Here is a 15496-nt window from a genome sequence, read left to right as displayed (position 1 = left end):
CTTTGTTTCTAACCTAATCACATATTTTTTCATTCATCTGAGACAGCAGGGGGACAACGACTTCCCTAACACATATTGCACATTTGTTTTTACTCTAATCAGATCCTGAAAATAATTGAATGTTGTGTATTCACTTATGAGGACTTGTTGATCTTTCTTTTGAATATTATGACTTTCATCTTCTCGAGACCTCTGTTATGCAGCCAAAATATTCCCGAAGTTTAGAAATAAAATGCCTCTCTTTTGTAGCACTCACAAAATGGCACTTTTGGAGGCCTGTGCTTGGGTGTCAAGCCTTTGCAGAGGTTTCTTCTTTTCATCTGGTCCTGCGCTCTTGAGTGTTACTATCCCTTCAGGCCAATCATGATAGAAGTATGCTCAGCATATGCTTTCATCTGAATTCCAGTATTTATATTTTCTTTCTGTAAGGACACAGAGATGTCTTAGTTAAACAGGCATTTCTGATTCACTATATCATTAAAAAAATTAAGTTATATTTGGAAACTGGTTACTTTGAGGGGAAAATAGCTTAGCATACAACTCCGAATTCTCTGTTTCGAGTCCCCAAACTCACTCAAGGTGTGTCATCATAAACATCCTGTCTGGCAGTGCAGGCAACAGCTGACATTTGACTTAAAAGAGAATGTCTTCTACATCAACCATCTCCCAACCTACTTTTGTTTGTTTATATAAGGACTGACTTTGAAACAAAGTCATTTCCCATTTAGGTTATCTCATTTGCTATTTTTTTTTTTCTGCTAAAGTTTAAATATCAGCTCACTAAAATTAGTTTGAATTTATGATTGTGTGTGTGTGTGTGTGTGTGTGTGTGTGTTTGTGGTGCTGGGGATTGAACCCAGGGCCTTGTGCATGAAAAGCAAAGCAGTCTACCCACTGAGCTATATCCCTAGCCCTGAATTTCTGATTTCTGAACTACATAAAAGATTAACAAGAAAAGGATCCTCTGCAATTTTCAAAATAGAAAAAAAAAGTGATGAACAAAAATCTACTTGTTAAAAAAAATCTACTTGTTAATGCAAAATTTGTTAAAACATAGTTTAGAATTCAGTGTTTCTAAATGAAAACTGTGATATTGGGACCATGTTAATGAACTTTCTCTTTAAAGAAGCAACTGGTAGGCAGGTATGGTGGTGCACACCTATACCAGTTACTCAAGAGGCTGAGGCAGGAGGATCATAAGCTGAGGCCAGCCTCAGTAACTTAGGGACACTTTGTCTCAACATAAAAAGCTTAGTTCAGTGGTAAAATGCCCCTGAGTTCAACTCCCAGTACCTCTAATTAATAATAATTACAATAGTAATAAACAATAAGGACCAGCTAGGAAATGCTTTCAACTTTGTGGGCAGCATGGTCTCTGTTGCAATTACTCAATTCTGCTGTCATAGAGTGAAATAAACCACAGATGATACACTTAAATGAGTGGGATTGGAAGTACACCAATAAAACTTTATTTTAAAAAGAGGCTTGTAGGTTGGTGTGGCAGATTTGGTCTGCAAAGTTTTCAACTCCTGTTCCAGAGGCTGGTGTCTAATGGTCTGCATGGGACAAACAGGAAGTTAAAGACATGGGACAGCAACTCTGGAGTGTCTCCCTGCCTCCTCAGTGGAGGTACACCCTTGGATATTTCTTTGCATTTCTTCCCAAGCATTGCACTCCTAAAAACCACACTAGACCACTCCTAAAAGCTACAGTTCACAGAAAATCCTTCCGTCTTCTTTCATGGTCAAAGTATGAGCTCACTTAAACAAGGGCTGGTTTTTAAGATGTCATCCTGGCTATGACATGATTAGAAGGGAAACATGAAATTGTATGAGTGGTGATCAACATACCTATGGGACTTGTTCTTTAGCTTGGGTACAGTATTAACAGGTAAAGTTGGCAACAAGCGGAGAGTGAGTGATTAGGTCTCTTTTCCCAGGGACGATGGTTAGAAGAAATAAAAACCAATTCTTTGTAAAGCTCTAAAGTCTTTCTATTCTAATTGCAGGGCAAACCCAACACTTTAAAGATGCCTTTTCAGGAAGAGATGCCAGTATTATGGGATTGCCCCTGGCTTTTTATTACGGAATGTATGCCTATGCTGGCTGGTAAGTTGATCTCTCTGGATTTGGATGGTTTGTATGGTCCATTTATTCCTTTAGGTTCTTAGATTAAATGTCAAGCAGGGTGCCAGGCCAATGAGGGTGGTTGTGCTCCAGTGTTATATGGTACTTGAAATGAGAAGTATGGTTGGTCCCTTGCACGAGGCCGGTTACCCTGCACATGACTTAACGCAAAGCTGGTGTTGGAGGAGTGGAAAAGTGTGATGCTTTCCTTCAATGAGCTTGAGGACCATGGTCAACACACCTATAACAAAAGACAGGTTAAGAGAAAAGCATGTCAAGTGACTTAACCAAAGTTTAAGACGACATGGGAGTGCTCAGAAATGAAGACCCCCAAACTCAGGGAAAACTGTCTATTTGTACACCAGGAATGGTAATAGATGGAGAGTGGAACCCAGGAAGGCCTGCCTGTCCACCCAGGTTCTTCGTGGAGCCTCCAAATAGCATCCCCTGCCCCTGCCCTCCCCAGGGGTTCAGAGAAGGAGCCCTTTGGAACAAGAGTCTTGTGACCTACTATCAGACAAAGTTAATCAGGGCATTTCTTTATGTCCAGCTCCTAAACAGAAAGGCAGAAGTTAGAGTAATTTTCTAGATCCTCTGGCTTGTTTGGGGGAAAGAGAGGAGCCTGGGATCCCCCTTGGAGAAAAGAATTCTAATTTTTATGGCTGGCCTTGGAAGGAAAGGAAACCCAAGAAAGAAGGGTGGGAAGAGGTCAGAGAGATCTTACTTTTGTGGCTGTTTGTTTCCTTCAGTTGAGAGTACTCAGCCTGCCAAGGCTCAGAGTTTCGGGTATTGTTTTCTAAGTCCCAACACCATCAAGGTCACTACCAGATTTAGCCCAGTGTCATAAGAAACAAACAAATACTGGGTCTTAAGAGCCAGCATAAATCACTTATAATTATGTATCCGTGGGGACAGAACGGTGCCATTAGGTACTAAAGATTAGTACTTGGCTTGTCAAAAGGTCTTTCAGCTGAAGCTCCAAGGATATTTACAAATAGTGATTAATGAACTTTTTCTACTTTCCCCTGAGAAAGAAAAAAATTCTGAAATAAATGAGGCATTCCCAGGAGGTTATAAAATGGTTTCCTAAAGGCAGGAAGGGAGAAACCAAGACAATAAAATCACCTGTACCAGAACATGGGTAACATTTTAGTGGACCTTAGAAATTCATCAGAATGTCCTCAACATCTGAAAATAAAAGTATGCCACAAAGATGATTAAAGTCATGTTGCCGCAGATATGATTCCTGTGACTGGAGGAGTGGAAAAGTGTGATTGGATAACAATAATTATGAATCAATATGGAACTTTCCCCTAACTAAATTTTATTTATCTAGTAAGCTTTAATTGAAATGACAGTTTTAAGAAAGCCCTGTAGGCCCCAAAATATCATTTAAACATCCAAAGCAGTGTGGTAAGATTAACTTTCATTGTTTTGGAGTAAATGATGGCACCATTTTGTTTATTTATTTATAACACTAACAAATAGCTTTAGCTATAAGAACGTTCTAGGACCTACAAAATAATACCAGGAAACTTCACTAGCTCAAAAATTATGTAAACACATTTCAAACACAAATATAAGTTCCTTTTGTTTCTTTAAGCTTTTAGGCTCCTAAATTCCATCTAATGCAGGGAAATATTAAGGTATTTCAAAATAAATGTACCTACTAATCTCACTGAATTATGAAAATATGGCATTAGAGGAAAAGGAAGAGCATATAGCAACTTAAAACTTTAGCATAGCTTTGAAGCAAAATATGATTGAAGGTTGTTTGAAGATTGTAGCTCAGAGACCAGTGTGAAAATATTTGTATATTCCCAGAATATTTTTACAGTCATTGTGTGTAAGCATTAATCACTCAGTGTTTTTGAAGTCCTTTTACTTTTGTCCAAAGCACAATGTGGTGCTAGGCAGACAAAAGAACCGAGTGTGATCACAGGGTTAGAGGCTGAATCCACTCTTCCCTGGCTATTCAGCCTCAGTGAGAGCTAGTGGCCTGGGGCAGCAGCCAAGCTACTCTGAGGGTCTCTGGAAGCCTCAGCGTGGAGTGGGGAGGTGGCAAAAGCTTTCAGCCACAGCCAGGCGCTGGGAGCCTGGTGGTATTCTGTCAGGAATGTGGAATGTGGAATATGGAGACCATCACAAGAGAGATTTGATTAATTCTGTTGAATGGAGTTCTCTTGCCTGTGAGTCCCCTGCATCTGTTCCCATGGAATCTTAAAAGACTTCTCTCCTCACTCCTCCACCACCCGGCTCAATATTCTGGTCACCTGCTTTATGTGGTGCCAGGTCCCTCCACTTCTGAGGCTTTTGAGGGCCAACAGATTTGTCCATGTATCAAGAGTCTTTTCATTTCTGATTATCTGATTAATATTGAATTTTGTTGATGCTGAACCCAAAATATGACTCTGTTTACAGGATGGAAGGTTTTTCTAAAAAGCTTTATGCTCTCATCACAGAATCCTTATGTCTACTCCCTATTTGAAAGAGGAAGAAGCTCCCAATTTCCTCATATTCTTGAGGGTTCAATCACAGTGTTGGAAAATAAGTCCAGGATTTCAATGTAGGAGACAGAGAGTGACTGTGCTTCTGTAATGGGTGGCTACACTCTCTGAACACTGCTTTCTGGAGAGGGTAGAAATGCTCTGGTGGCTGATGTACAGCTATCAGTCTGAGAAAAAAAGGATGCTGTGTTTAGGAAAATAGTCTATTGGTTTGGAATTCCAGAAGAAAAGTTACTATCAGATGCAAGTGGAGAAGATAGAGCCTAAAAAAATTCCCCAATAGAGAGGCGTTTATTCACTTTCTAAATGTGAGTCCTACCATATGACAGCTCCATCTTTCATGATGTGACTCTACAGGCGAGTCTTAAAAGACTCGGACATAGAATCATAAACAGGGGACCATAAATGAGCCACTTCCTATATTGCTGCTGGGACAATGTTTAACCTCCCCCCAAAATAAATAAATAAATAAATAAACAAACAAATAAATAAATAAATAAATAAATAAATAAATAAAATGGAGGCATGGCAGATGAGGCAGACAGAAGCAAAGCAGCTATTGTCACCAAGGTTACTGGCCAGCTTCTTAGCCTGTCCGGAAAAGCAGCAAGACCACTGTTGTCCTGGGGACCTTGCTCGCTCTGAGCAGTTGAATAGGAAAAAGACACCTCTGAACCTTGGAGAACCTGAATAGAATCAACTTTGGGCTCTGAGGAGCACAGAACCTTTCCAGAATGATGAAAACTCCTTCACGGAAGCATGATTAGGGGAAAAGAAATCATTAACCCAGCGAGGTCACAGAGTTGGGTCAGAATAACTTTAATACTGTTGCCAATATCTGCATTCAGAGAAACACATCTGCCAGTCCCCCTGTGGCTCTGGGGAACCAAACCAATTTCAATCCCATATCTTGATCCAAAGTTAAATATTGCTTGGTGGGATTTTTATTTTCCCTAAACTGTGAGCCAGAAAGTAGTTTTTCAGTTGTCTTTTTTTCCCCTCCCTTTTAAAGCTTATCCTCAATGGACTTAGTCTTTCTAAAGCACCTGCTGGGATTATTTTGTACCATTGTGTCAAATCTAATCTACAGAATAAGCTTCTTTTAAAAATAATTCACATGGTTGGGTATTGGAATGTGCTGCTGGCATTACAGAGCCTTTTGTGCACAATCATGGAAAAGCTGGGACAAAAGATTCTGTAAGCATCTCTGGGGGCCTTGAGGAGATAGAATACCCAAGAATTCTGTGGACTCAGGGCTGGAGATCACAGAGCATAAAGGTCTATTTCCCACAGGATGTGATGTTTGGACTAAAATAAGAAGCTTTCTCCTTCTTTTCCTCCACTCCCTGCCCCAGATCTTTCCTCCCTTCCCTTCTCCTTCCCTCTCCTCCTCTCTGCTGTTCTCTGGAACCATGGAAAACATTTGAAGTTAAATTCTTTCTTCATAACTGTTTCCCCTTCTTGCTTTAATATTGTTGGAAAAGACTAGTCTCTAAAGCAACCTTTAAGAAGAAACTGGCCATCTTTGACGTAAGAAATCTAGAAACAGTTCTTCATGTGTGATTTTTTCTTTTTCATTTTCTTCCTGTACTTGTATTTTCTTCCTATTGCCTGAGGCTTATAACAAGCACATCAAATCTCTCTCAAAGAACATATTCCAGATATATGCACTGACTGTTGCTTGCTTTCCTAGTATAATGACAACCTCTATTTTTAAAAATTTAACTTTCTAGTCATTAAAAAAATGTCTTGGCTACTGACCTTTTATATCGCCTTTATCACTACTCTTCTCTCAGTGTTTCAAACAGAACTACTTAAAGCATAGTCCTTCCAATTGCTGGCAGCTTCACCTTGAACGTCAACTCCTACTTGAGAATTTAGATAAGGTTTCCATGAAGATGGAGCAAGACAGGTTTCCTCTTCTTTCTTTTAGGCTGTGAGGTAAGCACATTAGCTGATGGGCTAATATTCCAACCGTTGATTTTAGAATGTAGAGAATTTGTACATCAAGACCTGTGCTCCTGTGTACCCATGTAAAAAGTTATTTTTAACCTTCTGCGAAATAAGATATCAGGAGTAGGTTGAAAATATGATTTCCTAGTTAAATGAAGAGATAGCGAGTTCTTTGTTTTTTTAGTTCTTTTTCTTTTCTTAATGGTCCCTCAGTTTTCCCATTTCCATGGTCTAGTCGTCTATCCATGCTTACTTCATGATGGAATCTGCCTCAGCCTTACATTGTGAAAACCGAATAAAGAACTATGAGGGCTTAAAGGCTGGCTAGCAGTCAGTTCAGATTACAAAACAAACTCCAGGATTCGAGTGCTAGACAATCCCATATGGGATGGAGAGAGTCATAAAGTGAAGGAAATTTCTCTAGGGCCCCGATATTTGGGTATTACTTGCAATCCTGTGGAGCTTGAAAGGAACCTACTGTATGCCTAGAATATTTCTTCTCACGTAAAAAGACCCAGAAAGTGTTGTGGACTTAAAAATGTACAAAATTTCCTGCTCTTTAGTTGGTGATTTATGGTGCAAAGACTACGGATGTGCCTGAAATTAACAGGCCTACGTGGGAAAAAAATGAGAACAGTCCTGCGACGTGAGGTTATTTGGAACATATTAACCTGAAAGGAAGATGTGTGAATTGAGGATTTATCACATTTTTATTTTTTAATTACAAATTGACAATTAGAGTTGTATATGTTTATGGGGTATAAAGTGATGTTATTATTTATGAATATTATGTGGAATAATTAAATCGAGCATATTGACATATTCATCACCTCAAATATTATTTTTGTGGTAGAACATTTGAAATTTACCCCCCCCCCCAGAAGTTTTGAAATGTTTATTATTCTACCATTTGTGGTTCCGACTTGTACACTGTGTTTCTGTCTAGGAAGTCAATAACAGTTCCCTAAATCTAGAAATGCTACTGTCTTATAGCACTGTAAGTTTTGATATATGTCTCCACTTCTGAATTTGGAGGGGGCAAAGGCCATCTTATAAGTTCTCTTCCCATTTCCTCTGCCACACAAGAACTGCAGAATACTAAACTGTTGCTCATATGTCATTGGGCATAACCACCCTGACACATTTCTGTACTCAGCCTGGAAGACCTCACGCCTCCTCACCAGGGCTACCACCCAGGAGTGTTAACCACTGAGCCACACCCCCAACCCTTTTTATTTTTAATTTTGAGACAGAGTCTTGCTAAGATGCTTAGGGCCTTGCTAAATTGATGAGGCTGGTTTTGCACTTGTGATCCTCCTGCCTCACCTCTGGAGTCACTGGTATTACAGGTGTGCACCATTGCATCCAGTCTAAATATTAAGAGTTCTTGACACTCAGGTTGGGGGATGTCTCCTCTAAAAATCTGCCCTTGACCTCCCAGGCTGGGCTTAACTCCACCTCTGGCTCCCATGTGTTGCACTGAAGAGAAACTACGGGATTTTCCACTCTCAGATCCCTACTGTTCAAGTTAGAAGCACTTCACGTGTGTGTGGCTTAATAGAAAAATAATCTATGGGGGTTTTGTTGCTAGATATTTTCATTGTACTATAAGTATTTTTAATGAAGTTTTCATAATCTGTGTTCAATTTTAAATATTTAAAATGTGAAACTTTGATTACAGTGGTAAAATATATTAATAGTTGCTAATTTGTATGCTTTTAGGTTTTACCTCAATTTTGTCACTGAAGAAGTAGACAACCCTGAAAAGTAAGTAGCCATATTTACTCTGAAATTTTTATGAGGAATAGAATGTAAGATTACCTAGTTGAAAAAGCAGAGCCAAAGAGGGAGTTTAGTGGGGGCCAGTTACCACCATCATCTTCACCACCAATGTCATTGACATTATCTTAGGCACATACAATTTATTTGATTTTATCATAAATTATGTGTAAATAACTTAATTATAAATTACATATTCAATACTATTTTCTTATAACCTAAAAAAGAATAGAGTTGTATCTTAGTAACCTGTCTTACATAAACACATACAATGAACTTGATATTAACTCTCAGACGCAAGTGTAGCTTGAGCTCAAAAAGTTCTTATTTCTAGTAATACATGTTCTTTTTTTTTCATAACTATTTGATTAAATAAAATAATGTAATTAATGGAAAAGAGTTATGAAAGCATGGAAATACATGTAGCATATCATAGGAAGTTGTGAATTTGGAGACCTGAATCATTATTTTACCTTTTCTTTCTAAATAACAATGTGATGATTGGATGATTGAATGGTGATTTACATAATGTTTCTAACACAGGCTAAGAAATATGAATTAATATTATGTTTTGCCCATAAACATTTGACTTTGTACAGAAAAACAACGTGCAAATTTGTGGGGAAAAGAGGGAAAATTTAATAAGCAGAATGCAAAATATAAACTCTAAAGTTATTTAATTCATCTTACTTTTATTCAATACCTGCTGTGCTCCAACCATGTTGGAGCATCTTCCATGATAAATGAGGTTTGTCTCTGAAGATTTTATTTTCTAGTCAATGAGTCGAAGCTGTAAACAAGTAAAGGTAGCAGTGTGGTTGATATCATAATAGGTTACTTCCTCGGTGTGGCAGAGAAGAAAGGAGCAAGTACTTGACCCTATCTGGAGGGATGCTGCTAATGCAGAATCTTGAATGAATTAGTAAGAGTTTCCCATGTAACTAATGAAAAAGAGAAGGGGGTAGAGGTTGCTTGACTTCTAGGAAAAGGAGCAAGTACAAAGGCAGGTCCGCATGAAATAACCTGGACATCAGAGAAGATGCCTAAGGGTCAATGCAGATAAGATGGACCAAGGAATTCCGGCACCTGGTGTATTGGGAGGTAGTAAACTGTTGGGAGATGGCTGTCAGGAGGTAGATCTGGCCAGGTGAAGGATGTCAGACACAGCCAGCAATGAATGGTAACAGGATGCTTCAATATGACTGACTCAACTGTTGTGCAAACCAATATGTAATATCATTGTGGAGAAAGCTACTTTATTCAGACATGTGACCAACTTATTATAGTATTGTCATATTTATAACTGGAATTGAAGGCAGAGAACACACTATTTACCAGGAACCAGTTTTAACATTACCTGGAAATGATAAACTAACTTATGACAGTAAAATCTAATGTTTACAGAAAAAATAGGTGAAGTACTTGAGAATTATTAGTGTATAAGTGGAGACACAGAGAAAAGACTGCTCTTAACTAGATTTTACATAAAATATTTATTGGATTTCCCATATGTGAAAGAAATAACTATATTAGGACTGTAACTTTTGAATCTGAAAACATTTTAAAGAGACACACTTCTAAAATCTAATGTAAGGGAATATTTATTATGGAAAAACATGGCAAATTGTAGGTTTATGGACCTACAACATAACATTTATTACAATAGTACTTCAGAGATGTAGTTCAAATTCTTTTTTAGTGTTACTTTAATTTTATTTGCCATGTATACATTACTAATGTGTACATCAAGTATATTTTTAAACTCTCTCTGCCATTGTTACTATCTGAATTTTGGATATATTCTACCAGAGTGCCTTGCCAGTCAAGAATTCTCTTTAATTCTTTTCTTCCTTAATTTAATTTCATTTCTTAGTTTCTCACACTGATAATGTCCATGATTCAATGTATACAAATACTAAGGAATAGTGATAGTGATGTGATTCAGTGTTTTGTTTTGTTTTTCTGTTGCAAAGAAATTTTCTTATCTCAAAAAACAGAACAACAGCACGTACCTCTCTGGTTGTGTTGGTAAGTCAATATGTATCAAGTACTTAGATTAGCGATTGTCACTTTTTCTCTACATTATTCTTTTTACTAATGTTACTGATATATTCTTATTTTAGAGAAAGGTAAACTGTTATTCAGATAATAGTATTATCCAAGTTTCAGTATTCTAAAAAAAACATTTTTCTTTAGTGATTTTGAAAGAAATATGAAAAATTATTGCATATCATATTGAAACCTATGCACTACATTTTCAGTACTGAAGTTGACTATGTATTTCCTGATCTCTCTGATTCTTGTGTACAGATTTCACTGGCATTTTATATTTAGAGAAAACAAGCCTACCTTTTAAAGGGAAAAACATGAGCTATATCAGTTTTATAATAATTTTAAACTAACAGTAAAAGCAAAGTTTATTACTTGTGATTATATTAGATGAGATATTATCAACTTCTGGAAATTTTCATTTTTACAAACTTCATGAAATTTATCTAGAGCCCTTTTAAATTTATATACTTTCTTAAGGTCTTAAGCTAAGGGACTTTTGGGGGAGAGGGAAGAATCTCAGTTTTGAGGTCAATGTAATGAGCAACAGGGAAACAGCTTGAAGAGAGAAGCCTTTGACGACCTTTCATTCTTTCACATTTGAAAACCCAAATAGTTAGTTCCTACATGAAATATTTTGTGTAAGACTTAGCTGACACATTTATTTTCTCAAAATTAAAATATAGGAAATGCACAGAATCTCCTTAGTATACAGTCAAGGTTGATGTTATGTTATGTATTTATCAACCAAACTAACTCAGGGTTTGAGCATTTGCATTAGTCTTAATTTTGAAAATGACATCTCCTGACAATGTTAATGATCAGTTTAGGTCTTTAAAAACTGAATTTTATTTTTAAAACACAGAAAATACTTGGGGAGACATTTAGGGTAGACTGTTAAGAACAGATGGTACAATCATGTGGAGCTAGTCCAGATGCGTAATTTGTATTATTTTGTAGGTAGATATGGCTCCAAAATACCTTTAGTAATGAGGGAGAATAATTACAATCCCATCTCCTTTGTGACGTGCCAAGATAAATGTGTTTCCCCATCAGTCACGAGCCTGCATTTCCAGGTGTGCTGCGACTTGCAACTTTCTGGCAGCTGGTGTAATGAATCATCAGCCAACGATACAACACCTTTCACTATCCTCCTCCATGGAGGCCATAAAATCTCCCCCAAATCGTGACCTAATGGAAAAGGTGGTAATTAATTTAGGTCGGTGAAAATAGCAATGTGATTTAAAATACATAGAATGCAGAGTCAAGTTTCATAATCTTGATTGACTACCCTGTACATGTAATTTCATTTTGAGAAATCTTTCAAATTACCTAACATTACTCTATAAAACAATTTCCGAGTTGCTATTAAAAACTTGCCCTCAGTGTTGTAACGAGAGAGAGAGAGAGGAACTTGGACAAGAATCTCTGTTCATGTGATTACATTTATAACATTGAGACGTTTTCCCAGGCCTTGCTTAAAATATTTTTTTTTTCTCCAAAAGTAGCTTTGGATTTATGGAAATAGCAATCTTTCAAGTATAATAATTGCCATTGAACTTTTATAATAACATAAGGATATTGCCTTTAATAATTATCTATAGCATGGTGACTGGCTCCACATTTGAATGTATTAGAATAAGATTAGTATTTTGAAGGATATGAATGTCTAAAGTTTATAAAGTGAAGGTCATAGAATCCCAAGGAATATCTAAATTTTAAAAATGCCATTGTTTCTCCAAATGGCATGTATAGTAATAATGACTGAATATATACTTTAAAAAATTAACAGTGTTTTTGCAAATATATTGAGTTTTGCCTTATGACATTTTTTTGAATATACAACCCATTATTTGAAAAGTTATACAGTGCAAAGAACATATAATTGAGATGTATGTTTATAGTCCCGTTCTTAGATTGATAAATTGTGTCTTGTGTTGATGAAAGCTAAGAAATGAATTGCTTTGCTTTGACCTTGGGGATCTGAGATTAGTCAGTTTGTCTATTAGACTTGTTCCCCGTGTTCTTCTCACTTCATTTATTCCTTCTGTTCTGAAGACTTGGAAATAGTAGACTTAGAGGAAGTCAGTAAAGCTTGATATCATCAGTCATTTTTGAAGAGCAGGCTATCAACATGCTCTGAATAATCAACTTTAGTAGAAGGTTTAAATAATCAGAGTATCATGTTTAATTAATACTTTGCCTGCTTCCAATTTATATTAATTGATGCCTCAAAGTCATCACACCTTGTACCAGTGATAACTTCTTAGAAAAAGAGAAACTTGGTTGGGGAAAACACTTAGGAGACCTTTAAGGCAGTGTGAGAGGTCAGATTGAACCCAGTGGTCCCACAACAATCTTCTAGTTTGCATTCAGTTCAGACGTCCCAGTCTTAAGAGTTTTAGTGTATTTGTTTTCATTCCTTATTGACTCTTTAATTCCTTATTACACTGCTTTATATGGCTTATAAATAACAGGCAATATAAAACTGTTACTTGTAGGCCATATAAAACTGTTAACCTGATTAAAAACACAGCAAAACAAAACAAAACAAAAATCTGCCTAAATGTGTTGTAGCCAAGATGCATGACAGAAGGCTAATGATTGATTTGAAGTCCTTCTGTCTTGTATTTTGCTATTTTAAAAGCTGCAGTTTTCTATAAGAGACAAATCTTAATAGGTTTAAACTTGCTAGAAAATAATCTATAATGTTTTGACAACTTGTGTGTGGATTATAGTAAAATTGTGTGATTTTTGTTGTTGTTGTTGTTAATGTTGTTACAAGGTAATGTGGTGTGCATTCTTAGAATATTTCCAAAGTTTCTACTACAAATCCTCAGCTGATACATGTTCTAAAGTTATGTAAACTAATTTTCAAAAAAGTTACATCACTGTGAATAAATGCATATAGAAAGATCTGGATTATTAAATAGATTTAATTTGTAGATGTATTTGCCAAATGAAATTCTTTAAAACTGAGGTCTCCTAGTAGAAGAGCTTAAGGATTCCAAGCCCATTATGAGGCAAATTTTCTTCTGAACCTTGGCTTACCAATTTTAAATAGACAGTGATATTCCTATATTATAGTTCTCTTGAGCTTGTGAGGATAAAATATGTGAAATTCAAAAATGTTAATGAGCTCAACAAGTAATATAAATTGTAAAACTGAATTTGCAGCCAAGTTTACAAAGATTTTCCCTTTGGCAAAATGAGCCCTCCTTTTATTAAGGAAGACAGGCATCACCAGGATCATCTTAAAACATGACACTGTTTCTCACCAAGTGTTGAAAAATTTGACACCTAAATTAAAACTCTTCTATTTTGTACTTTTCTCCTGAAAACAGGCATAAAGTTTGTTCAATCCTCTTTTAAATGTGTTCCATAATAGGAGTATAATTATACAAGGGTGGGCACTGTTGCAGACAAAAGGCCAGTGTTTGGCCAGATGTTACAGAGGTGAAATGATTCTAGTTCAGAGAGAAGGTCATCAAGTGGCTTTTCTTGCTTTTGTTCAGTCTAAAAATTTCTCCCTAATGAAACGCGTGGTTGATGTACATTGGGATCAAAATTCTTGCATTTCTCAGCTTCACAAATGCATAAAAAATACATTTGGCTCCAAGACAGTTTGTTCATGTAAGGCTGAAGTGTCAAATAAGTGGTGCAGAAATTATAGGATTATATTAGAATATTTTATCATGGGGTAATCGGAGAAGACAGATATTAATCCTTCAAGTGCTTTGTGGAAGCCATTTACCTTTTTTTTCCCCCCAGGATTCCAAAACCATTGTGAGGCAAAATTTGAAGGGCACTGTTTTTGAATGTTTTACTTCCTTTCATATTTCTAAGTTCTAATTTTAGGCTTACTGAAGTTTATATTTTGAGTCCAAAATAATAAACTTGTTTTAGGAGCAAAAACAATGGCTAATTTAATTTTACCCTGTATTTCTATTCCCTTTAGCCAAAAATAACAAACCCCAATAGGTGAGATGAGTAGAAAGAATCAGAATTTCAGAATTAGAGGGAGTCTTGGAGATCATCTAATCTAGTTTCAACCAGATGTACAATTTCCTTTCTAATGTCTTTAAACAGTTAATTCTCATAAAAGATGAAAAACTGGCTACAGCTTCCTTGAACTGGGCTGCCCATATTCTTCTCTTGGCTAGATTGACCAGTAACCTTCCAGCTTCTATCACCAGTTTCACCTCAATTAAATTTTTGGTTACAGGGCATAAGCAATGTGCATCAAATGTCTTTGACTGCAATAGGCGTAACCCATGTGAGGTATTAATAAGCACATCAGAGATTCCAGAGTTAGAATCTCTGGAGTCTAACCTATTGTGTGTATTCAAACATTGACTCTGCTTTTTGATCTGCTCTTATCTGAAAGGAAGTAGGATTGTCAGTCATTAGATTGACTCCTGTTTTTCCATTCACACATTTGTAGCTCCCTTCATCCATATTCTTATTTATGCAAATGAGCTACCTTCACTCTTCTTTAGGTGTGTATTTATTTCAAAGTCAGGTGATTGTGCCCAAAATGTGGCTCAGAAGTAAATTTTTACATTCTGGCTCATACTTGGTGAAAAGTACTTAGACCACCAAAATCTGTAGATCACTGGCTGCTTGGACATTCATTCAATTTCAGTGTTGTTTAAGATTCTCACTGAGACAGAATAATATTATAAGTTGTTCTTTAGAACGGAGACAAGATGCAGTCGGGTCTTATATTCACACATGCCATTCCTAGAAATAATTTTGATAATTTTGTTCTAGTTATTCCAATGTTGACTCAGTTTAACAGTATACTTAGGAAAATCAGCAATTCTTGAATTTGTATGGGCACAAGTCAAAACTGTATTACCAATATAACCACCTAAAGTGAACCAAAAGATGGCCTTCATTTTTATGAACCTCAAACATATTTGCTTACTGAGTCTTTGAAAACAGCACTGGTTCAGGAAAATTCAAAATTCTAATCCTGGCTCTTCCTAACAAGCTGTTTGACCTTGGACAGACCTCTAAATTACTTCTGAATCCTTTGTTTGCCACTTTTAAATGGAAGATAATAATCCCTATATTATG

At 36.5% G+C, this 15496-nt stretch overlaps 1 protein-coding gene across 1 annotated transcript in view; it reads left to right on the top strand.

Moving 5' to 3' along the window:
* Slc7a11 (solute carrier family 7 member 11) overlaps positions 1–15496 on the top strand; it is a 72003-nt gene that overhangs the window by 17847 nt on the left and 38660 nt on the right. The window contains exons 5-6 of the mRNA XM_015479040.2: positions 2009–2108; positions 8309–8353. Of these exons, the coding sequence (XP_015334526.1) occupies positions 2009–2108; positions 8309–8353 (145 nt within the window). The remainder of the gene's footprint in view (positions 1–2008; positions 2109–8308; positions 8354–15496) is intronic.

The sequence above is a fragment of the Marmota marmota genome, unplaced genomic scaffold (genome assembly GCF_001458135.2).
Source record: "Marmota marmota marmota unplaced genomic scaffold, marMar, whole genome shotgun sequence".
Taxonomy (NCBI): Eukaryota; Metazoa; Chordata; class Mammalia; order Rodentia; family Sciuridae; genus Marmota; species Marmota marmota.
The sequence above is the reverse complement of the archived record's forward strand: the minus strand, read 5'-3'. Positions and strand labels throughout refer to the sequence as shown.